Source organism: Panthera leo, chromosome B4, assembly GCF_018350215.1.
Source record: "Panthera leo isolate Ple1 chromosome B4, P.leo_Ple1_pat1.1, whole genome shotgun sequence".
NCBI lineage: Eukaryota > Metazoa > Chordata > Mammalia > Carnivora > Felidae > Panthera > Panthera leo.
The window spans coordinates 23688410-23706237 of record NC_056685.1 but is presented as its reverse complement, the minus strand read 5'-3'; the positions used below and the strand labels follow the sequence as shown (position 1 = coordinate 23706237).

General features: G+C 36.8%; 1 protein-coding gene across 7 annotated transcripts in view; it reads right to left on the bottom strand.

Moving 5' to 3' along the window:
- MYO3A (myosin IIIA) overlaps positions 1 to 17828 on the bottom strand; it is a 241940-nt gene that overhangs the window by 205723 nt on the left and 18389 nt on the right. For all 7 annotated transcript variants that reach the window (XM_042945148.1, XM_042945151.1, XM_042945153.1 and 4 more), the window contains exon 3: positions 16801 to 16935. In XM_042945148.1, coding sequence (XP_042801082.1) covers positions 16801 to 16935 — 135 coding nt within the window. The remainder of the gene's footprint in view (positions 1 to 16800; positions 16936 to 17828) is intronic.

Genomic DNA, 17828 nt, shown 5'->3' with positions numbered 1-17828 from the left:
TGGCTCAGGCCATGATCTCACAGTTCATGGGACCAAGCCCCGCATTAAGCTCCGTGCTGACAGTGTGGAGCTTGCTTAGAATTCTCTCTCTTCCTCTCTTTATGACCCTTCCCTGCTTGTGCACACACACTCTCTCTCAAAATAAATAAGTAAACGTTAAAAAAAATGACAAATTACAATTAATGACTAAAAGTTAAAAAAAAATAATTTTTTCAGGGCACTTGGGTAACTCAACAGATTAAGTGTCTGGCTCTTGATTTCTGCTCAGGCCATGATCTCACGGTTGGTGAGATCCAGCCCCACATCAGGCTCTGCACTGATGGTATGGAGCTTGTTTGGGATTCTCTCTTTCCCTCTCTCTCTGCCCCTTCCCTGCTCACACTCTCTCTCTCTTTCTAAAAATAAATAAATAAACTTAAAAAAAAGAAAGAAAGAAAGAAAGAGGGACACCTGGGTGGCTCAGTTGGTTAAGCTTCCTAAATGCAGCTCAGGTCATGATCTCACAGTCCGTGAGTTCGAGCCCCGCGTCGGGCTCTGTGCTGACAGCTCAGAGCCTGGAGCCTGCTTCGGATTCTGTGTCTCCCTCCCTCTCTGTACCTCCCCTGCTTGCACTCTGCTTCTCTTTCTCTCTCCCTCTCAAAAGTAAATAAACATTTAAAAAAGTTAAAAAAAGAAAGAAAGAAAGAAAGCTTTCAAGGTGGGTTAGATTTTAAAAGTCCACCAAAATCCTCAAATTATGAATCAAAAGAAAAATACAACTCCAACTTCTTAATATTTAGGAAATGCTAGGATATTCTGTACTTAATACAAGCACTTCATATGCAAATGTGATGTTAGCAAAAATGTGGGAAGTTCCTTGTCATCAATAAAGAGCTCCTGAGGGCTCAAAAGAAAGAGCTCTTCTAGTTATCAGTCAGGTTACTCTATACTTGAAAAGGGATGGGGCAGAGCTACAGGAAGAGAGAATAAGAAGACAGTGACAGGCAAAGAATTATTGCAAGGAGCTATATTATATAATGCAGTACTTGGCATATCCAATAAATATCAACCCAATGAATAAATGAATAAGCAAAGAAATGACTTTATGAAAGTTGGCAAGTAATTGGAGGAAGAGCTATGTAAGGAAAACCTGATTCATGAAGGAATTTGCAGGGTAAACAGCCCAAGGCACTAGCTGACATACTAGGGGGTTAAAAGACAACTTGTTTTGAGACTTCATGAAGAATGCTAAAGTCACTTTAAGTAGAGAAGCAGTCAGACTGGATAGGGTAATTAGAACAGATTGTGTTGAAAATAAGTTTGACTTAGTTTTTGTTTTTGTTTTTTGAGAATGTTTATTTATTTTGAGAGAGAGGGCAAGAAAGGTAGGGGCAGAGACAGAGAGAGGGAGAGAGAATACCAAGCAGGCTCCACGCTGTCAGCACAGAGCCCAATGTGGAGCTTGATCTCAGGGAACCGTGAGATCATGACCTGAACAGAAACCAAGAGTTGGACCTTAACTGTCTGAGACACCCAGGCACCCCAAGTTTGACTCAATTTTTAAGGAATAAAGATGAGACAGACTGCCAAGAGCAAATGTAGCCTCTTAGTAGAATCAGACTCAAAACAAATACCCACGATGTAATGTACTTTTGTAAAGACAACTTTTACCAAAAAAAAAAAAAAAGGTTTTTGAAGAATCAAGAAAGTACACATATAGCCTTATATCTTAATGCTAGAATGCAATCCCCCAACCTGAAATTCTGTTCTTGGGGTGAGATTTGCAACTACTATGGAAGGAAGAATATTTGTGAGACTTACAAGATGATAATTGAGTCATTTCCCTTCTATCACTTTACTTAAGTTCACTGGATTTTTTAAAATATGCATATCAGAACCAAAGCAGGAAAAAACTTAAAGTTTAAAAAAGAAAGAACGCCATTCACTCTAACAGCTGTGACCACTGTACCCTGATTCTGCAGGGCCACTGAGCTGGACTGTCCTGCAGGAGAGGGAACCTAACAATAGACTGTACACTAAAATGCAGTTTTTCCATGACGCTAAAATGCGAGCTGCTCTCTTAAAAAAGAAAGAGCAATAAAAGTCACCCCAGAATGTGAGAAGACATGAGCGCCAATGTTCTAAGACCTTTATAGAAAGTCAGTGAAGACACAAAAAGAAATAGTTAAAACAGACTGAAGGTACCAAATATCAACAAGCCACATACCAATTTGTGGTTGAAATCTTGCTAAAGGTGCTCAAAGTAAGATCACACCATGATTTTTCTAAATCCTCCTTCAGATTTAGTGAAATTTCAAACATGCTCTTAGATGAAATTTACTTTAGTTCAACTAGCATAAAATGCCTTTCCTATATAATTCCATATTTTATATTCTAGGTAAACAATATGGAAAAACTTAGTCAAGCATTTCTAGGCAATGAAGTAGTAAACAAGAGGCCATAGTAAGTCTACGCACATCAAACATACTGCCATTGGTAGTGCTGACAGCTCAGAGCCTTGAGCCTGCTTCGGATTCTGTGTCTCCCTCTTTCTGTCGCTTCCCGGCCCATGCTCTGTCTCTGTCTCTCTCTCTCTCTCTCAAAAATAAACATTAAAAAATTAAATTTAAAATGTTTAATTTTTGATACCTCAGTTTCATTAAAACCCATGCCCAATTCTTTTTAAGTTTATTTTATTTCATTGAGGGGGGTGGGCAGAGAGAGAGAGAGAGACAGAGAGAGAATCCCAAGCAGGCTCCACAATGTCAGCACAGAGCCTGACATGGGGCTCGAACCCACAAACCATGAGATCATGACCTGAGCCGCAATCAAGAGTTGGATGCTTAACCGACGGAGCCACCCAGGTGCCCCAAATCCATGCCCAATGTAACCATTTGCATATCATCTTTGATTTTCCCATGTTTCATTAAATAATTAGTGCCTGCTTAGATAGTACATTTTAACAACAAAGATTGAGCGCCTATTATATGTGTGACCTTACGACAGCTATTAATGATCCACCTCAAGTTGAGAATCTTGAAGTCTTCCTGATGAGGGACAGGGCTGTCCCTTACATCTGCCTAGCAGGATCTCCTATCAGCACCCTTCCTGAGGAGCATCTGATCTGTTTTCAATATTGACCTGTGCCTCACTTTCCCAAGGTCCCAAACTTCACCATGAGAGGGCAGAGGTGACTAGAGTACAAAGACCAAAAATTACTCCTGTTTATAACCCAGGAAAAAAAAAAGAAACAACAACAACAAAAAACCCAACAACATCAAATTGCAAAGGGATGGATAGCAATGGTGAAATCAGAGATGGAACTTCACCAAAATACAGAGACTCTCCTGTGGGATATTTTTAGCAGGAGACCTCATTCTCTATCCGGAAGTAATGTGAGATGGGAAACAGAGAGAAAAGGGAAAATGCCTTTTTCTTTTGTGCATCTATTCTGTAAAGAACATGTACCTAAGATGTTTTATCTTCTAATATTTAGAGCTCCATAAGTTAGAAGGAGTCAGTGTAAATCTAGATACTTGCCCTTTGAAGGCATAAAATTCCCATTTTACATAGCTTGAGACACACACACTTTATCCACTTATTCACTGATTCATTTTATTTGTTAGATTACTTACAATGAAAAAAAAATCGCCTCCAAATATTTTATTTTTTAGGAGGTTAAAGACAGAAAAAGTCATAAATGATGAAATATCTTTAAATCAAACATCCTCCCCTTCACTGAATGTATGCTAGTTGCTCTGCTTGACTATGGTTGTGTCTGCTGTTAGGGGAAATTACTGGGTGAAGCTTCACGTGGACCTTGACAGAAAAGAACTGAGGATGTGAACAATTCCCTCTTTCTGGACCCTACCCAATGTCTCCTGCAAATGTTCCATGCAGGGACTAGCAAAGTTTATCTCTAGCTGCTGCCTGAAGCAGGAACAGTGCTTTAGTTTCCAAAATAGAAGTGTCTTCTGAATGAAACTTTAAGAAGTTAGGTTAAAATGAAAGTCCAGTGGGTGAAGAGGGCAAATACAACAAACATGGAAATTATTAAACAGACTGTAGGTGCCACATGTCAATAGGCCACAGATTAATTTGTGGTTGAACTCTTCCTAGAGATGCTCAAAATGAAACAACACCATGAATTTCCTAAACTCTCATTTAGAATCAGTGAAATTTCAAATATGCTCTTGGATGAAATTTACTTGTGCTCAACTAGTATAAAATGCCTTTCCTATAAAAGAAAAGCAAAAATAAAAAATTTTAAACTTAAGTATGTTTGTTTTAAGTGATTATGAAGGATTAAAATATATAAAATGAAATGCAGATGAAATTATTAGGCAATAGATCTTTAAAAATGAAAAAATGACCTGGGGTGCCTGGGTGGCTGAGTCGGTTAAGCATCCGACTTCAGCTCAGGTAATAATCTTGTAGTCCGTAGGTTCCAGTCCTGCGTTAGGCTCTTGTGCTGGCTGACAGCTTAGAGCCTGAAGCCTGCTTTGGATTCGGTGTCTCCCTCTCACTCTGCCCCTCCCCTGCTAGTGCTCTGCCTCCTTCTCTTTCTCTCTCAAAAATAAACAAACATTAAAAAAAATAAACATTAAAGATAAACATAAGAAAATGACCTTAGGTTTCCCTTTAAGAAGAATTGCATCCAGGTGAATGAACTATGTCATATTTAGCCTACGCAATTCTTAAATCGCCAACATAGACTAAAATGGGAATTTGTAATGGGGGACTGAGAAACCTTTAAGTATAGTTTTGCAACACAATGCTGTAAGAAGCCCTTAATGTCCTTTCATCAAGAAAAATGGAAGTATAACTTTCTCAAACTAGAGCTACACTAATTCAATAACGGAGCAACACTAAAAATGAATGCTCTATTCAATTCAGGCTATAGTCAAACATTTAAAAAAACAACCTAAATCAAAAGGGATGAGATTCTATAAACAGACCATTACAACTAACTTCCAAAGACAGCCTTTATATGTTTTCTACACGTATACTGTCTATACTGTTATGAGAGCATATTTTTACTCAGATTTCTAAAAAAGACTACTAATTTCTAAAATTGGCGTTTCTGACTTTTGTTATTTTTCAATTTTTTCCCCCTTTATGGGTCTGCTTCTGGGTTCTATATTCATTGCATTCATCTACCTGGCTTTTGCTGCAACAATATCCATTATATTAATAACTATCGCTTTTTAACAAGAATTATATTTGGTCAGGCAAGTCTTCCTGACTTCAAACTGTTTTTTGTTTATTCTGGGAATACTCTAAGGCCATTTGCTTAGTCTGACCATATTCTTTGGGAGGCCACAAAAGCAGAAACTTGTATCTTCTAAAACTCACTCTACTCTTTTCCTTTGCCCATTTTATGAAAGTGCTATCAGCATTCACGTTTGAATCTTTTTATAGACATTAGTCTTTAGTGAATGCCTACAGGCGAAACTTGGGTCATATGGTAAGTTGATGTGTAATGTTATAAGAAACTGCTGTACAGTTTTCAAAACAGCTGCACCATTTCACACTGCCTGAGCAACATGCAAGAGTTCAACGTGCCCCACAATCTCACCAATACTCAGTTTTATCAGCCTGTAATTTTGTCATTTTGTGGGTATGTGCTATAGTGTGGATTGTGGTTTTAATTTAAATTTTACTAAAGATATTGAACATATTTTATATATACGCTTTGGTGAAGAGTCTAAAATTTTTGCTCACTTTTTAAAAAATTGGGTAGATGCACTTCGTTAGGTAAAATTTCCATCTATTCCTGGTGTCCTGAGAGTGTTTATGACAAAGAGTTACTGAATTTTGGCACAGGTTTTTCATGACTTTTTTCCTTTTGGTTCTGTTAATGGAGTGAATTCTGATGCAGAGAATTTTAATGTTTAACCACATTAAGTTTTAGTTAACTTGCATTACAGGGACAAGTACCATTTAGTCATGATATATTAACATTTTTTAATATATTACTGCATTTGTTAATATTTTGTGAAGGATGTTTGCATATATGTTCATGTGGAATGTCAGATTATGGTTTTCTTTTCTTGTAACATCTTTGCCTTCTTTTGTCAGTATAATCCCGGCATTACAGATGAGTCAACAAGACTCATTATTTCTTTCTTAAAGATTTTATAAGACTTTTTTCCTCCCAAGAACTCTGTGGACCTATATTCCCCCATGAAATAACTATACCTGTATTATGTTTTATAATAAAAATTATAAAAATAAACAACCATTTAAAGTCTTTAGAAACTGTTGTAAGGACATACAGCAAATGAAGAAACATCTGAGAACATAACTAAATCTTGGTAAGAACAGCAAGATTCTGTGTGGCACCTGAGCCACCCTGTTATCACCAGGTCAGAGAGATAAAAGCTCTACTCTGGGCGAATGAGTATCACCAAGAAGACAGAGTCCTCTCTTGCCAGCTCCCATTCAAGGTCTACAGTATCTTCTTAGGAGGGGCAGACCACCAGCATATCTTACCCTTCTGCAACCTTGTGCTGTAAAGCTGGCTGAGAAGACCAGAGTCCACCTTTCTGATCCATAGCTCTGCTTATAAAATAAGATGATGTGGGCAACTGCCCAAGACATGCTGCCGGCTCCAACGAGTGGCTCAGATATTTTGCCCTGGGAAAGAGGCAGGCCACAAAAATAGAGAGCGCCAAAGCTGGACCTTATATTATTTGAGAGTAAGAGTGCGGAAGACCAAGCCTAAGGGTATTCTTGAAAACAGTGGAGGCTCCAGTAATTACAAGGAGCCTGGTAACCCCATGATAACAAGAAAGTAACCACAGACCAGCTAGCTTAGCAGAGAGATTCAAGGAAAGAAACAGCTAAGAATAGCTCTCCTAGGGTCAGAAAAACCTCCCAAGTACTAGCCTCAAAAAGCATCTGCGCATAGAGGCCTGAATTTAATTAGATCAGACCCGGAAGCAATTTTTGCCCCAGGATGTTGTTGAAAACAATAGAGGAATCAGCTGGCAATTAGTGGAACCTATTAACTGAGTGTTAAACCATTAGAGACAGACTGCTTGATAGAAAGATCAGGGAAAGAGACTGGGAAAGAAAGCATTGTTAAAACCACTGCCATCCCAGGGTGACTTCACATGCCCAAGGCAACATCAGAGGTTTCCTACCAAGGGGGATAAACTTCCCCAAAATAGTTCAGCCAAGTCACCACAAACAAGCAAACAAAAATAAGCCCCAACCCTTATCAATATCCAGAATTCCTATAATCTAGGATGTCTACTTTTCAACCAAAAAAATTATGATATGCAAAGAAACAGAAAAATTTCACTCATACACCTGAAAAAGAGCAGGCAATAGAAACTGCTCATGAGAGAGCCCAGATGATGAACTTAGCAGACAAAGACTTCAAGGCATGATTTATAAACATGTTCAGAGAATTAAAGGAAATCATGCTTTAAAAAGTAAGGAATGGTATGAGGGCAATGTCTCATCAAGTACAGGATATCAACAAAGAGATAGAACTCATAAAAAAAGAAGCAGGGGCACCTGGGGGGCTCAGTCAAGTGTCTGACTTGGGCTTAGGTCATGATCTCACAATGCGAGGGTTTGAGCCTCATGTCAGGCTCTGTGCTAACAGCTCAGAGCCTAGAGCCTGTTTCAGATTCTGTGTCTCCTTCTCTCTCTGATCCTCCCCTGCTCAGGCTCTGTCTCTCTCAAAAATAAATAAACATTAAATGATAACAATAATAATAATAAAGTGTGTTTGTATTTGGTCTTGCTTTTCATCCAGTTGGACCATTCCTGCCTTTACAATGTAGAGTTTAGACTGTTCCCATTTAATGTAATTACAACTATAGTTAGGTTTAAGTCTACCTTCTTGTTATTTATTTCCTATTTTTTCTATCTGCTTTTTGATCTCTTTTTTCCCATTTCCCTACTTTCTTTGGTTTGAATATTTGTAGTATTCCATTTTGTCCTCTATTGGCTTATTAGCTATACTTATTCATTTTTATTTTTAGTGGTTGCTTTAGTGTTTCCAATATGCATCTTTAATGTACCACAGTATACCTTAAAATAATATTACACCATTTCACATGTAACATAAAACTCTTAAAACGGCGTATTTCCATCTTCCCTCTCCGGTCCCTTTGCTATTTTTACCATACATTTTAGTTTTATATTCTAAGACCCCCAAAATATAGAGCTATAATTGTGGCTTTAAGTCATGATTTATTTTTTAAATATTAGAATAATATTATTTAAAATATTAAAAATATTTTTAAAATATAAAATCAAAAGTTTCTTGTTTATCCTTATGTTTACCACTAACAGTATTTTTCTTTTCATTTTGTAGGGCTGAGTTTCCATTTGAAATCATTTGCCTTCAGCCTAACATTTTTTATAGTGCATGTGTCTGGTGGTAAATTCTTTTTCTTTGATGAAAATATCTGTCTTTATTTTGCCTTCATTTATGAATAACATTTTCACTGTACACAGAATTGTTGAGAGCACTTGAAGATACCATTCCACTGCATTGGTTGTCCGTGGCCACTCTTTGATTCCTACATGTAAGTTTACTTTTTCCTCTTTGTGCTTTTGTTTATTTTTTCATTATGAGTGTTTGACATATTGATTATGGCATATCTTTGTGTGAGTTGTTTATCCTACAAGACAGATTTCAGGCTTCTTACATCTGCAGCCATTTAGTGTTCACAAAATTCAGAAAGATGTTAGCCATTACCTCCCCCAAACCCTACCTGTTTTCAGACTGCAATTACATGTAGGTTAGAAATACATGTAGTGATCCATAGATCACAGGGGCTTTTGCCCCTTTCCTTTTTTTCTACCTGCTCAATCTGGACAGCTTCTATTTTCCTGTCTTCAAGTTCACCAATCTTTACTTCCACACACTTAATTTCTAATCTGTTGTTAAATTCAATATAATATTTTTCCCTACTGATACTGTACTTTTCAGTTCTAGAAGTTACATTCAGTTCTTTTCTAGTTTCCACTTTGTTTTTCAATACTGTGTTCAGGTTTTCCTTGAAATTCTTGAACACATTTGTAATTGTTTTAAAGTTCTTACTTGCTAATTTCATCACCTGGGTTATTTCTGGGTCTATTTCTCTATTGACTGATTTTTCTTCTGATAATGGATCACTTTTCCCTGCTTCTTCACATATCTAATAATTTTTTACTGGATGCTAGACATTATTAATTTTATATTTGAATCCCTGGATTCTGTGGTCTTCCATTAATCAATGTTGAATTTTGTTCTCGCATACAGTTAATTTGTGCTTGTGGACCAACTTAAACCTGTAAAGCCTTGCTTTTGAACTTTTTATGGGTGTGCATAGGGTAGCTCTTATTCTAGGGCTAGTTTAGTTCTTTTTCTAATGAATAACCTTTCTAGGGTCTTTACTAAATGCCTCAGGTGTTTAATAAAGTTCTCCATTCTGGTTGGTCAGAACTCAAGCATCTTTCAAACCTGCACAAACTCTGGTAGTTGTTCAGATTACAGCTTTTCAGCAATTCTTTCCTGGTTCTTTGCCCAACTTCCTGAAATCTTCCTCCAGACATATCCAGCTTGGTTTTCCATCAAATATTCAAGGAAACCCTTAAGCATATTTCTGAAGCTTTCTTCCTGCTTAGCATCTTTATTCTGCATATTTCAGCCACTGCTTTTCCAGTCTTTTCAGTTCAGCAAGATCACCATGACCTCCATGGGAATGCCTTCCTTTTGCTTGTGGTCTGAAAATTGCCTCCAAGGATAAAGCTGAGGTGATTGTCAAGTTCCCCTTATTTATTTCCTTTCTCAATGTCACCATCCTAAGCTCTTTTCCAATGTTTGAAAAGTGTTTATCTATAAAAATGTATTTTATTCAGCTTTTTAGTTATTTATAGTTCAACAACATGATGACACAAGTTACTACCATGGCCAGAAGCAAAAGTCCAGGATTATTTTTATACACACTGAAATTTGAGAACCTCTGACAATGTTTTTTCTGAGCTTACCTTTGATAAGAATCACTCTAGTACTTGTTAAAAAAAATTTCCAAGACCTCATTCTCAGAGCTTTTGCTTTGAGATGAAGATGATTCTGATCCTGAGAGTATTGGAGGATATATTCAAAAAATAAAAGAACGGGGCGCCTGGGTGGCTCAGTCGGTTAAGCGTCCGACTTCGGCTCAGGTCATGATCTTGCGGTCCGTGAGTTTGAGCCCCGCGTCGGGCCCTGTACTGACAGCTCAGAGCCTGAAGCCTGTTTCAGATTCTGTGTCTCCCTCTCTCTGACCCTCCCCCATTCATGCTCTGTCTCTCTCTGTCTCAAAAATCAATAAACGTTAAAATTTTTTTTAAAAAAACAAAAAATAAAAGAACTAAAATTATCCCTTTTTTTCAGGTGACAGATTAAAATGTTACAAATTCAAATAGGCCTTGACTTCTCTTTTCATAAAAGGTCTTCTCTTTCATTATTGACATATCATTTATATTCTTCCTGGTGCTAACAAAAATGTATACTAAGTTAATTAGTTTATTTAGCTCTAAGTTGTCTTTCTCCAACAGTAGACTATAAGCACCATGATGACAGAGTTTTTCTGGTTCTCTACTGAATGCCCCAAATCTACCAACACAGAAAGGGGCACTAATAAGTATGGATCACTCTACCTTGGGCCTGGCCTTAAGTAACATAATATCTATGGAATCAACAAATGACTGGATTTAGAAACTTATGTTCTGTACAATTATGCACACACACATACACATATACAAAATGACAGAAGGCCATCTTTTCACACTGTCTGGAAAATACCTCTTCAAAGTCTGAATGTCTGACTTAATTTCAATAAAAGGTAACAATGTACCAAATTCCACATTCCAATAAAACATTGATAAAGTATTAATGAGAATGGCACCATCACCTAATAATAGATGTTTCCTAATGTGTAGTCTTAACATAAAATTTTCGTATTACTTTTCTAATGTGTAAACTAGAAACAATATTTTCAAGGTTATTATTGACATATAATATAATTGACTCATTTAAGTATGCAGTTTGATATTGTCTGGCAATTTGTATACAATCATGTAACCACTGAATCAATATATAAAACAATGCCTTCACTCTGAAAGATTTCAAAAGTCTTGCAAAAATGCCATAACACATTTGTAATGTTAATAACAAGAATTCTCTGATAAAAAAATCAAAAGAAAAGAAAACAAGTATTTTAACGTGGATGGTAAAAACATACCGATTTACCAAATGTCAAAACCTCTCTGGTGACCTCATATTCTCCCCCTGAAATAATGCTATAAATTTCAATCCTATTCAGAGAGCAGATGCTTTTGCAATCACTGAAGTACTATTACAGAAGAAAGACATACAAGTGTTATATATATTATTTATAGATTTCCTGCATTAGAAGAGCATGGAGAAGTACATTTAGACTGCTTTTCCATCTTGCCCTTTAAATAACAAATAAAATGAAATCATTTTAGGTAATTTGCTGTCTGTCCTGATGCAAGTACACCAAATAACAGCCTTTTCTATGAGAGCTGGGAAGGACTGTTCCAGCCCTAAGAACATGAAAGGAATCATCCTGTCAGGCTGCTACTCCGCTGCGAATGTGCTCAGCTAAAGGAAGGAAGGAACAATGCTGTGCTATTAGGGCAACTCAGAAGCCCAGCTTCCCACTCCTGCTTGCTCTGACCCCTCCCACATACACAAACCTGCAGTGGCCTCATGTCTCCTTCTGCATACATGTTTATCTCCTGTACGGTAACATTAAAGGGTTAATAACCGAGCAAATAAAAACCATTTGTTCAAGGTGAACTCATTTTCTAGCCTGTTTCCTTTCCTCGTGGCAGGTTTTGTCTTACGAGATGCAAGTATAAAAGCAGAATACCCAATAATGCATGAGAAAGGAAAGTAGTATTTATATCTATGAAAACCACTTCGATTACCTGAAATGTGCATTTGAGAGACTTTATGACTATTCACTGAATTTTTGTGCTTCCAAATACCACCTGTAATTTCCAGTCTTTGATCTCTTGAAAGGGACATAATTTTAAAGAGAAAAACTACTGTAATTGGCAAACAATGAGAAAGCGACGTCATTGTTAAGAATGAACAAATCAGGACCAATTTAGATAAATAACAATGCAATCTATAGCGCCACCATGAAAGAAGCAGTTATAGCTAAGACTGGATTATGAGGGAAAGGGTCTCTTAACAGAAAGATGTCCAAACTCTGAATTTCAACCCCATTATGGCAGAGGACACACCAAGCAAAGGGCCTCTAAGACAGGAGACTGGATTCCTTACATCCTTAAAATGTGGCTGTTTGGCCAATGGAGAAGGGGAAAATTCTAGTTAAATCTCAATTCTTCCCTTTGTGTTCATCAATAGCAAATGCTTAATACCAGACACTTTGAACTCAATTTTGACTCTTATTTTTTAGTCTCCTGGGTCAGTGATAAGCATATGCAGAAACCTAACCAACTGCCACTTTGCTGGCCCCCCTCCATCCTGGCTACTGGCTCTGAAGAACAGACTCTAGCAGTTAAAGGAAACACAAAGCCAAAAGCGGTATCCACATTTAACTAAGCAGGTCAGTCAAGAATGGTAACAGTAAGTAGAAATGAAGATATGTATGATCTTTAAAAATAAGGCAGAAGTAAAAAAAAAAAATTAAGTTCTCCCTTTATGCCTACATCATTAGGAAAACCTAAAATACTAAGTGACAGTAAAAATCCCCGTAGACATTGCATCAGTTCCCACAGCATAAAACTTCCTACCCTATCTCTTATTAGATAGTTTCATTACAAATATGCAACTGGAATTTCAGAGAGCTAGCAACGAGTACTCTCTTCCTAAATCTGGGCAACAACTAGCATCTGAAAATGAACATACAGAGAATTCAGAAGGAAATAATTCCTGAACAAGGCCCTGTATATTATTCGTGCTGAGAAACTCATAACAAAAGGAGAGGGAAATACAAAGGAAAAATACAGGAAAGAGAAAAATTATATCAAAGTAAACGAAATAATTTAGGAATCACAAAGAAAGAATAGAGAAAATAACCCAGTAAGATCTGAGTTAATATTATTTATCTTAGGATTTGAACTCTGGATTGAAATAGAAATAAAATGATATTTCATGGTGAAAAGGAGTTTGTCCATGCTGGAATCACCTCCCCACACGCCCAGCTGATAATGAGGGGTGTCACCAACTGCTCACCCCCTGCAGAACATACCCTATGAAGATTCGCATTAGAAGCCCAGCGCTGTTAGCATGACTCTGGGTAATATCAGATCCTCTCTCTGGCCACTCTTTTCCTATCCTCATGCAAAGTAATTTATTTGGGCTTTCTTACAATAAGAGGTATAATTAGCAGTCATTTTGTAGAATAAAGTATTGATGCCACAAGCCAATTTTCTGAAAGTGCCTCTAAAGCAGCACCTGCACCATTCATGTTTATAAAGCAGGTAATTGTGCATCTAGCCACTTATGTGTATGTGATTAGTATAATTTACATATGTAAATCAATTATCTTATATACAGTTGGCCAACTTCTTCCTTTATTTTTTCCCTCATACTCTAAGTTCAGATTAATTCAGACTTCCAAAATACCATTTTAATAAACTACCAGTATTTTTTTTTTCTCAAGCCATCTAGGGATATTTCCAGTTCCTCCATGTGATAATAAAATACAAGAAGAAAGTTCAAAGAAGCTGTTAAGTTCCCGATTCATTCAGGAATGAATGAATTCCTGAATGAATGAATTTGAGGGGGCGCATGGGTGGCTCAGTCAGTTACATGTCCGACTTCGGCTCAGGTTATGATCTTACAGTTCACAGGTACGAGCCCGCTGACACTGCAGAGCCTATAGCCTGCTATGAGTTCTGTGTCTCCCTCTCTTCCCCTCTGCCACTCATGCTCTTTCAAATATAAATAAACATTAAAAAAATTTTTTTAAATAAATACAAATTTGAAGGATATAAAGATTCAAAATTTTATTCAAGACTGCATTAAGGGTCTGCACAGAATTACATCTCAAATATACAAACACAAACATGAGGTAAACTTAGAAAATTCTCCATTTATTCAAGGAAAAATGTTTTCAGTTCCTAATTTACATTCTATCACTTAGGTAAAGTTTAGAGGACTAAAAGTTTTGCTTTGTTAATATGTGACTTAATTAAAAATATAAAGCAATCTCAATAGAGAAAAAGTAATTTTGAAATCATAATACATTGCCTATTTTTAAAGAACACAACTGGTTATTTAAAAATTTTCTTGATTTCGGGGCGCCGGGATGGTTCAGTCAATTAAGTGTCCAAATTCGACTCAGGTTGTGATCTTGTGGTTCGTGAGTCCAGGCCCCACATCAGGCTCTGAGCTGACAGTTCAGAGCCTGGAGCCTGCTTCACATTCTGTGTCTCCCTCTCTCTCTGCCCCTCCCTCATCCAAGCTCTCTCAAAAACAAATAAATATAAAAAATTTTTTTAGATTTTTTAAATTTCTATAAAATAATAAATACAGTTTCACATTTTGAAAAGGTTCCTGAAAATACTATTTTACAATTTTGAAAGGCTCTATGATTCAATTTAAAGTGGCAGATTAAACATATAAATTTATTTCCTCTCATTCATGAATCTCCATTAAAATGTTAGTAATAGAATCAAAAAGTATAAACCACACACACAAAAAAAAGAGAATGGAAAAAAGGAGAGCCGTAGACAAAAGAGTTCAATAAAATTTTTCAACATGGAAAGCAGATGGCCCAGTGGTGACCAATTTGGCAGTGCAGAGGAAGCCACAAAATAAAGCAGTAGGCGAGAGCTATTTTGTGGTCACCTGAGCAGATTAACCCAGGAGTTGGGAGAGGTGGGGTAGAAAACAAGGGACCCTTTGGAAGTTTGATTAGAATCAAAAGACTTGACAACCTCTTATCTCACATATAAAATACCAACATCCAGAAGCCTGCCAGAGTACTCCTCACATACACACACATCCAGGCAAGAGACTGGAGATTTTATTCCCTAGAGAAACTGACCTGAAGGGACATGAGATTTGGTGACATCAGTAGAGTGGATAACGAGAATGAAGCACACACTACTACATGGTATGTAAAATAGGAAAGTCAACTTGGAAAGGGGAGGCCAAGCGATTTGGGGAACAGTGGATCCCACATAGGTGAGCGGCAGAGAGAGAGAGATTAGAAAGGTCTGATGCTCTGCTCGGCAGAACTCCACTGTGGAGCAGGAGGACGCAGGGTTCCAGAAGCACAATTAATACCTTGCCAAAATTCAGGACACAGATTAGAAAATGAAAGAGAAGAGAAGCTCAGCCCTGCGTTTCCAGGTATGCATCCAAAGCACAGATGTGCTCGGGACAAGTTAACACCACCAAACTGGATCTACGCTGTTACTGCTCTGGATTATAAGTCTTTTGGTTCTACTTGCTTTTTATTAACCAAATGAATGTATTTATTCAGAAAAAGATAAAGATGATTAAGTTTATCTGCAATTATATTTAGTGAAAAAAGTAGGATAACTTCATAATAATGATATTGCCAATCATTTGAAACACAGACAAAAAGATGAAGGAAATATCTTAAATGTTAACGTACATAATGTTATTTTTATAGTTTCAAGTATTTTTTACAATGATCATTTATTTCAAATCATTAAAAAATCATTTAAAGAATAGAAAAAATATAAAGTATGAAAACAATACAATTTACACGTATGTCTGCAGAAAAACCAACAGAACATTCTGAAAGAAATACAATAATCAAACGCTAATAAAATCATAATGAACACAATAAATGCACGCTACTACAGTGATCCAGTAAAGGTTTTACCAGTCCTGAGTTTGATAAAAGCAACTATTAAAAACACTTATGAAGGGGCGCTTGGTGGCTTAGTCGGTTAAGCGTCCGACTTCAGCTCAGGCCATGATCTCACTGCCCGTGGGTTCGAGCCCCAGGTCGGGCTCTGTGCTGACAGCTCGGAGCCTGGAGCCTGCTTCGGATTCTGTGTCTCCCTCTCTCTCTTCTCCTCCCCCCACCTTGTGTTCTATCAAAAATAAATAAACATTAAAAATTTTGTTCAAAAAATAAAAATGCTTATGAATTTTATTAGAATTAATGATTACCTCACTTCAATCATATTCAATGAAAATGAGAAAAACTACATTCTTCTGGGACTGGCAGTTCCCTTAAGAGAGCACCTTCTAGTATTTCCGCATTAGACAGAATTGTCTAAACCTACTCTCAGGAGACTCTACAGCTTCCCTTTAGCAACTTATTCAGCATTCAATACCATTTCTAATAAGGTTTTTACTCCTTAAATGTAAATACCTGGTTCTGTAGTTTATATCATTAGTATTCAATGAGGACAGAAAAAAACCTCGCAGCTTACCATTTTTGTCTAATGAAGCCTCACTTACATTAATTTTCTATTATATCCAGCACCTGGCACAGAGCCTCAGTCGCGTGTTAGCCGAGCAAAATGCAGATGAATAAATAAATATTATAATGAAGTCCCTTTAAGCTTGTTCTTCTACAAGGAAAATAATTCTTGCTTATTGAGTCTTTTATCGTGGAGATGTCTCCTTTTAGTCTTTAATAGCCTTTAGGGCTTTTCTTTAATTTCCTCTTGTGTCTTAAAGCCACAGGGCCAGAATGGGGCACAACATTCTATTGAGTCTATGACCAGTCAGGAACATACTAAAGGAACCATGGTTTTATGGTATTGATGTTACACAAACATTCAGTCATTCCAAGACCACACAGCAAATTTCTACACATAGAATAATGTTGAAACACTTACCTCAAGAACCAACCACAGCTTATCTCCATTTATTTTATCCTTCTTAAAGTACATCCCGTAGAATCTGACCACATTAGGGTGGTCAGAAAGCGTTTTTAAGATGTTATACTCTGCTTCAATCTCTTCATCAATGTCCTAGTTTCAAAAGGTCATAGAAAGAAAACCATGAGAAAAACATGAATTATGTCAAAGAGGCACATATTGTAGACCACCAAATAGAGAATTTAATTTTGTCAAAGCAAGGTTATAATAATAGGTTTTATTATGCTCAGTAGTAGGCATTGAAATTTCTGATGCCATTATTTAAGGGGAGAGATTGTGATTTTCCTGCTAATCAAACACATCTCTAATTATGTTAATTTCCTTGAGTTACAAAGGGACAAATAAAAGACTATTTTTGTATGTAGTTAGAAAGAAACATACATGGAGATTCCAAAAGATACTCCTTTCTTTGCAGTGTTCACACATTGTTTTAGTGGCCACTGTTTTGAAGCCACTGATTTGAAATAAATACTTTTAGCTGGTTCATTTGTTTCTTTGAAATATAGGATATTTAGAAGCTTTCAAAAACTAGTCACATAAGCAATAAATTCCTACATATATAAGATGGCACACAGCCTTAAGTTAGGTAAAGGCCCATTTGCCAGAAGTAGAATACATTGCTATCCTATCAACAAAAATGCAAGATAACCATTTAAAGTCATGCTTTTAGAAAACCACAAAACATGAAACAACTCAGAGTAGTAATAAGAGAAACCCTTCTACTACTGTTTTTATAGTAATACTTAGCATCCACATTGTTTTCTTACAAAATCATGTAATCACAGAGCTGCAAAGAATTTTAGACCAGAGCTCTAATTTTAGAAAAAGAAACTAAAGCTCAGAGAAGTTGGTCACAGAGCTGGTTAGTGTAAGATCCAGAATGAGACTGCAAGTCTAATGCCTATGACCTTCTAATCCTGTTCATTTTATCCCTTTCTTGGATAGACACTTACTCTATCAAAATTCATAATAGTAAGACTCTTTTA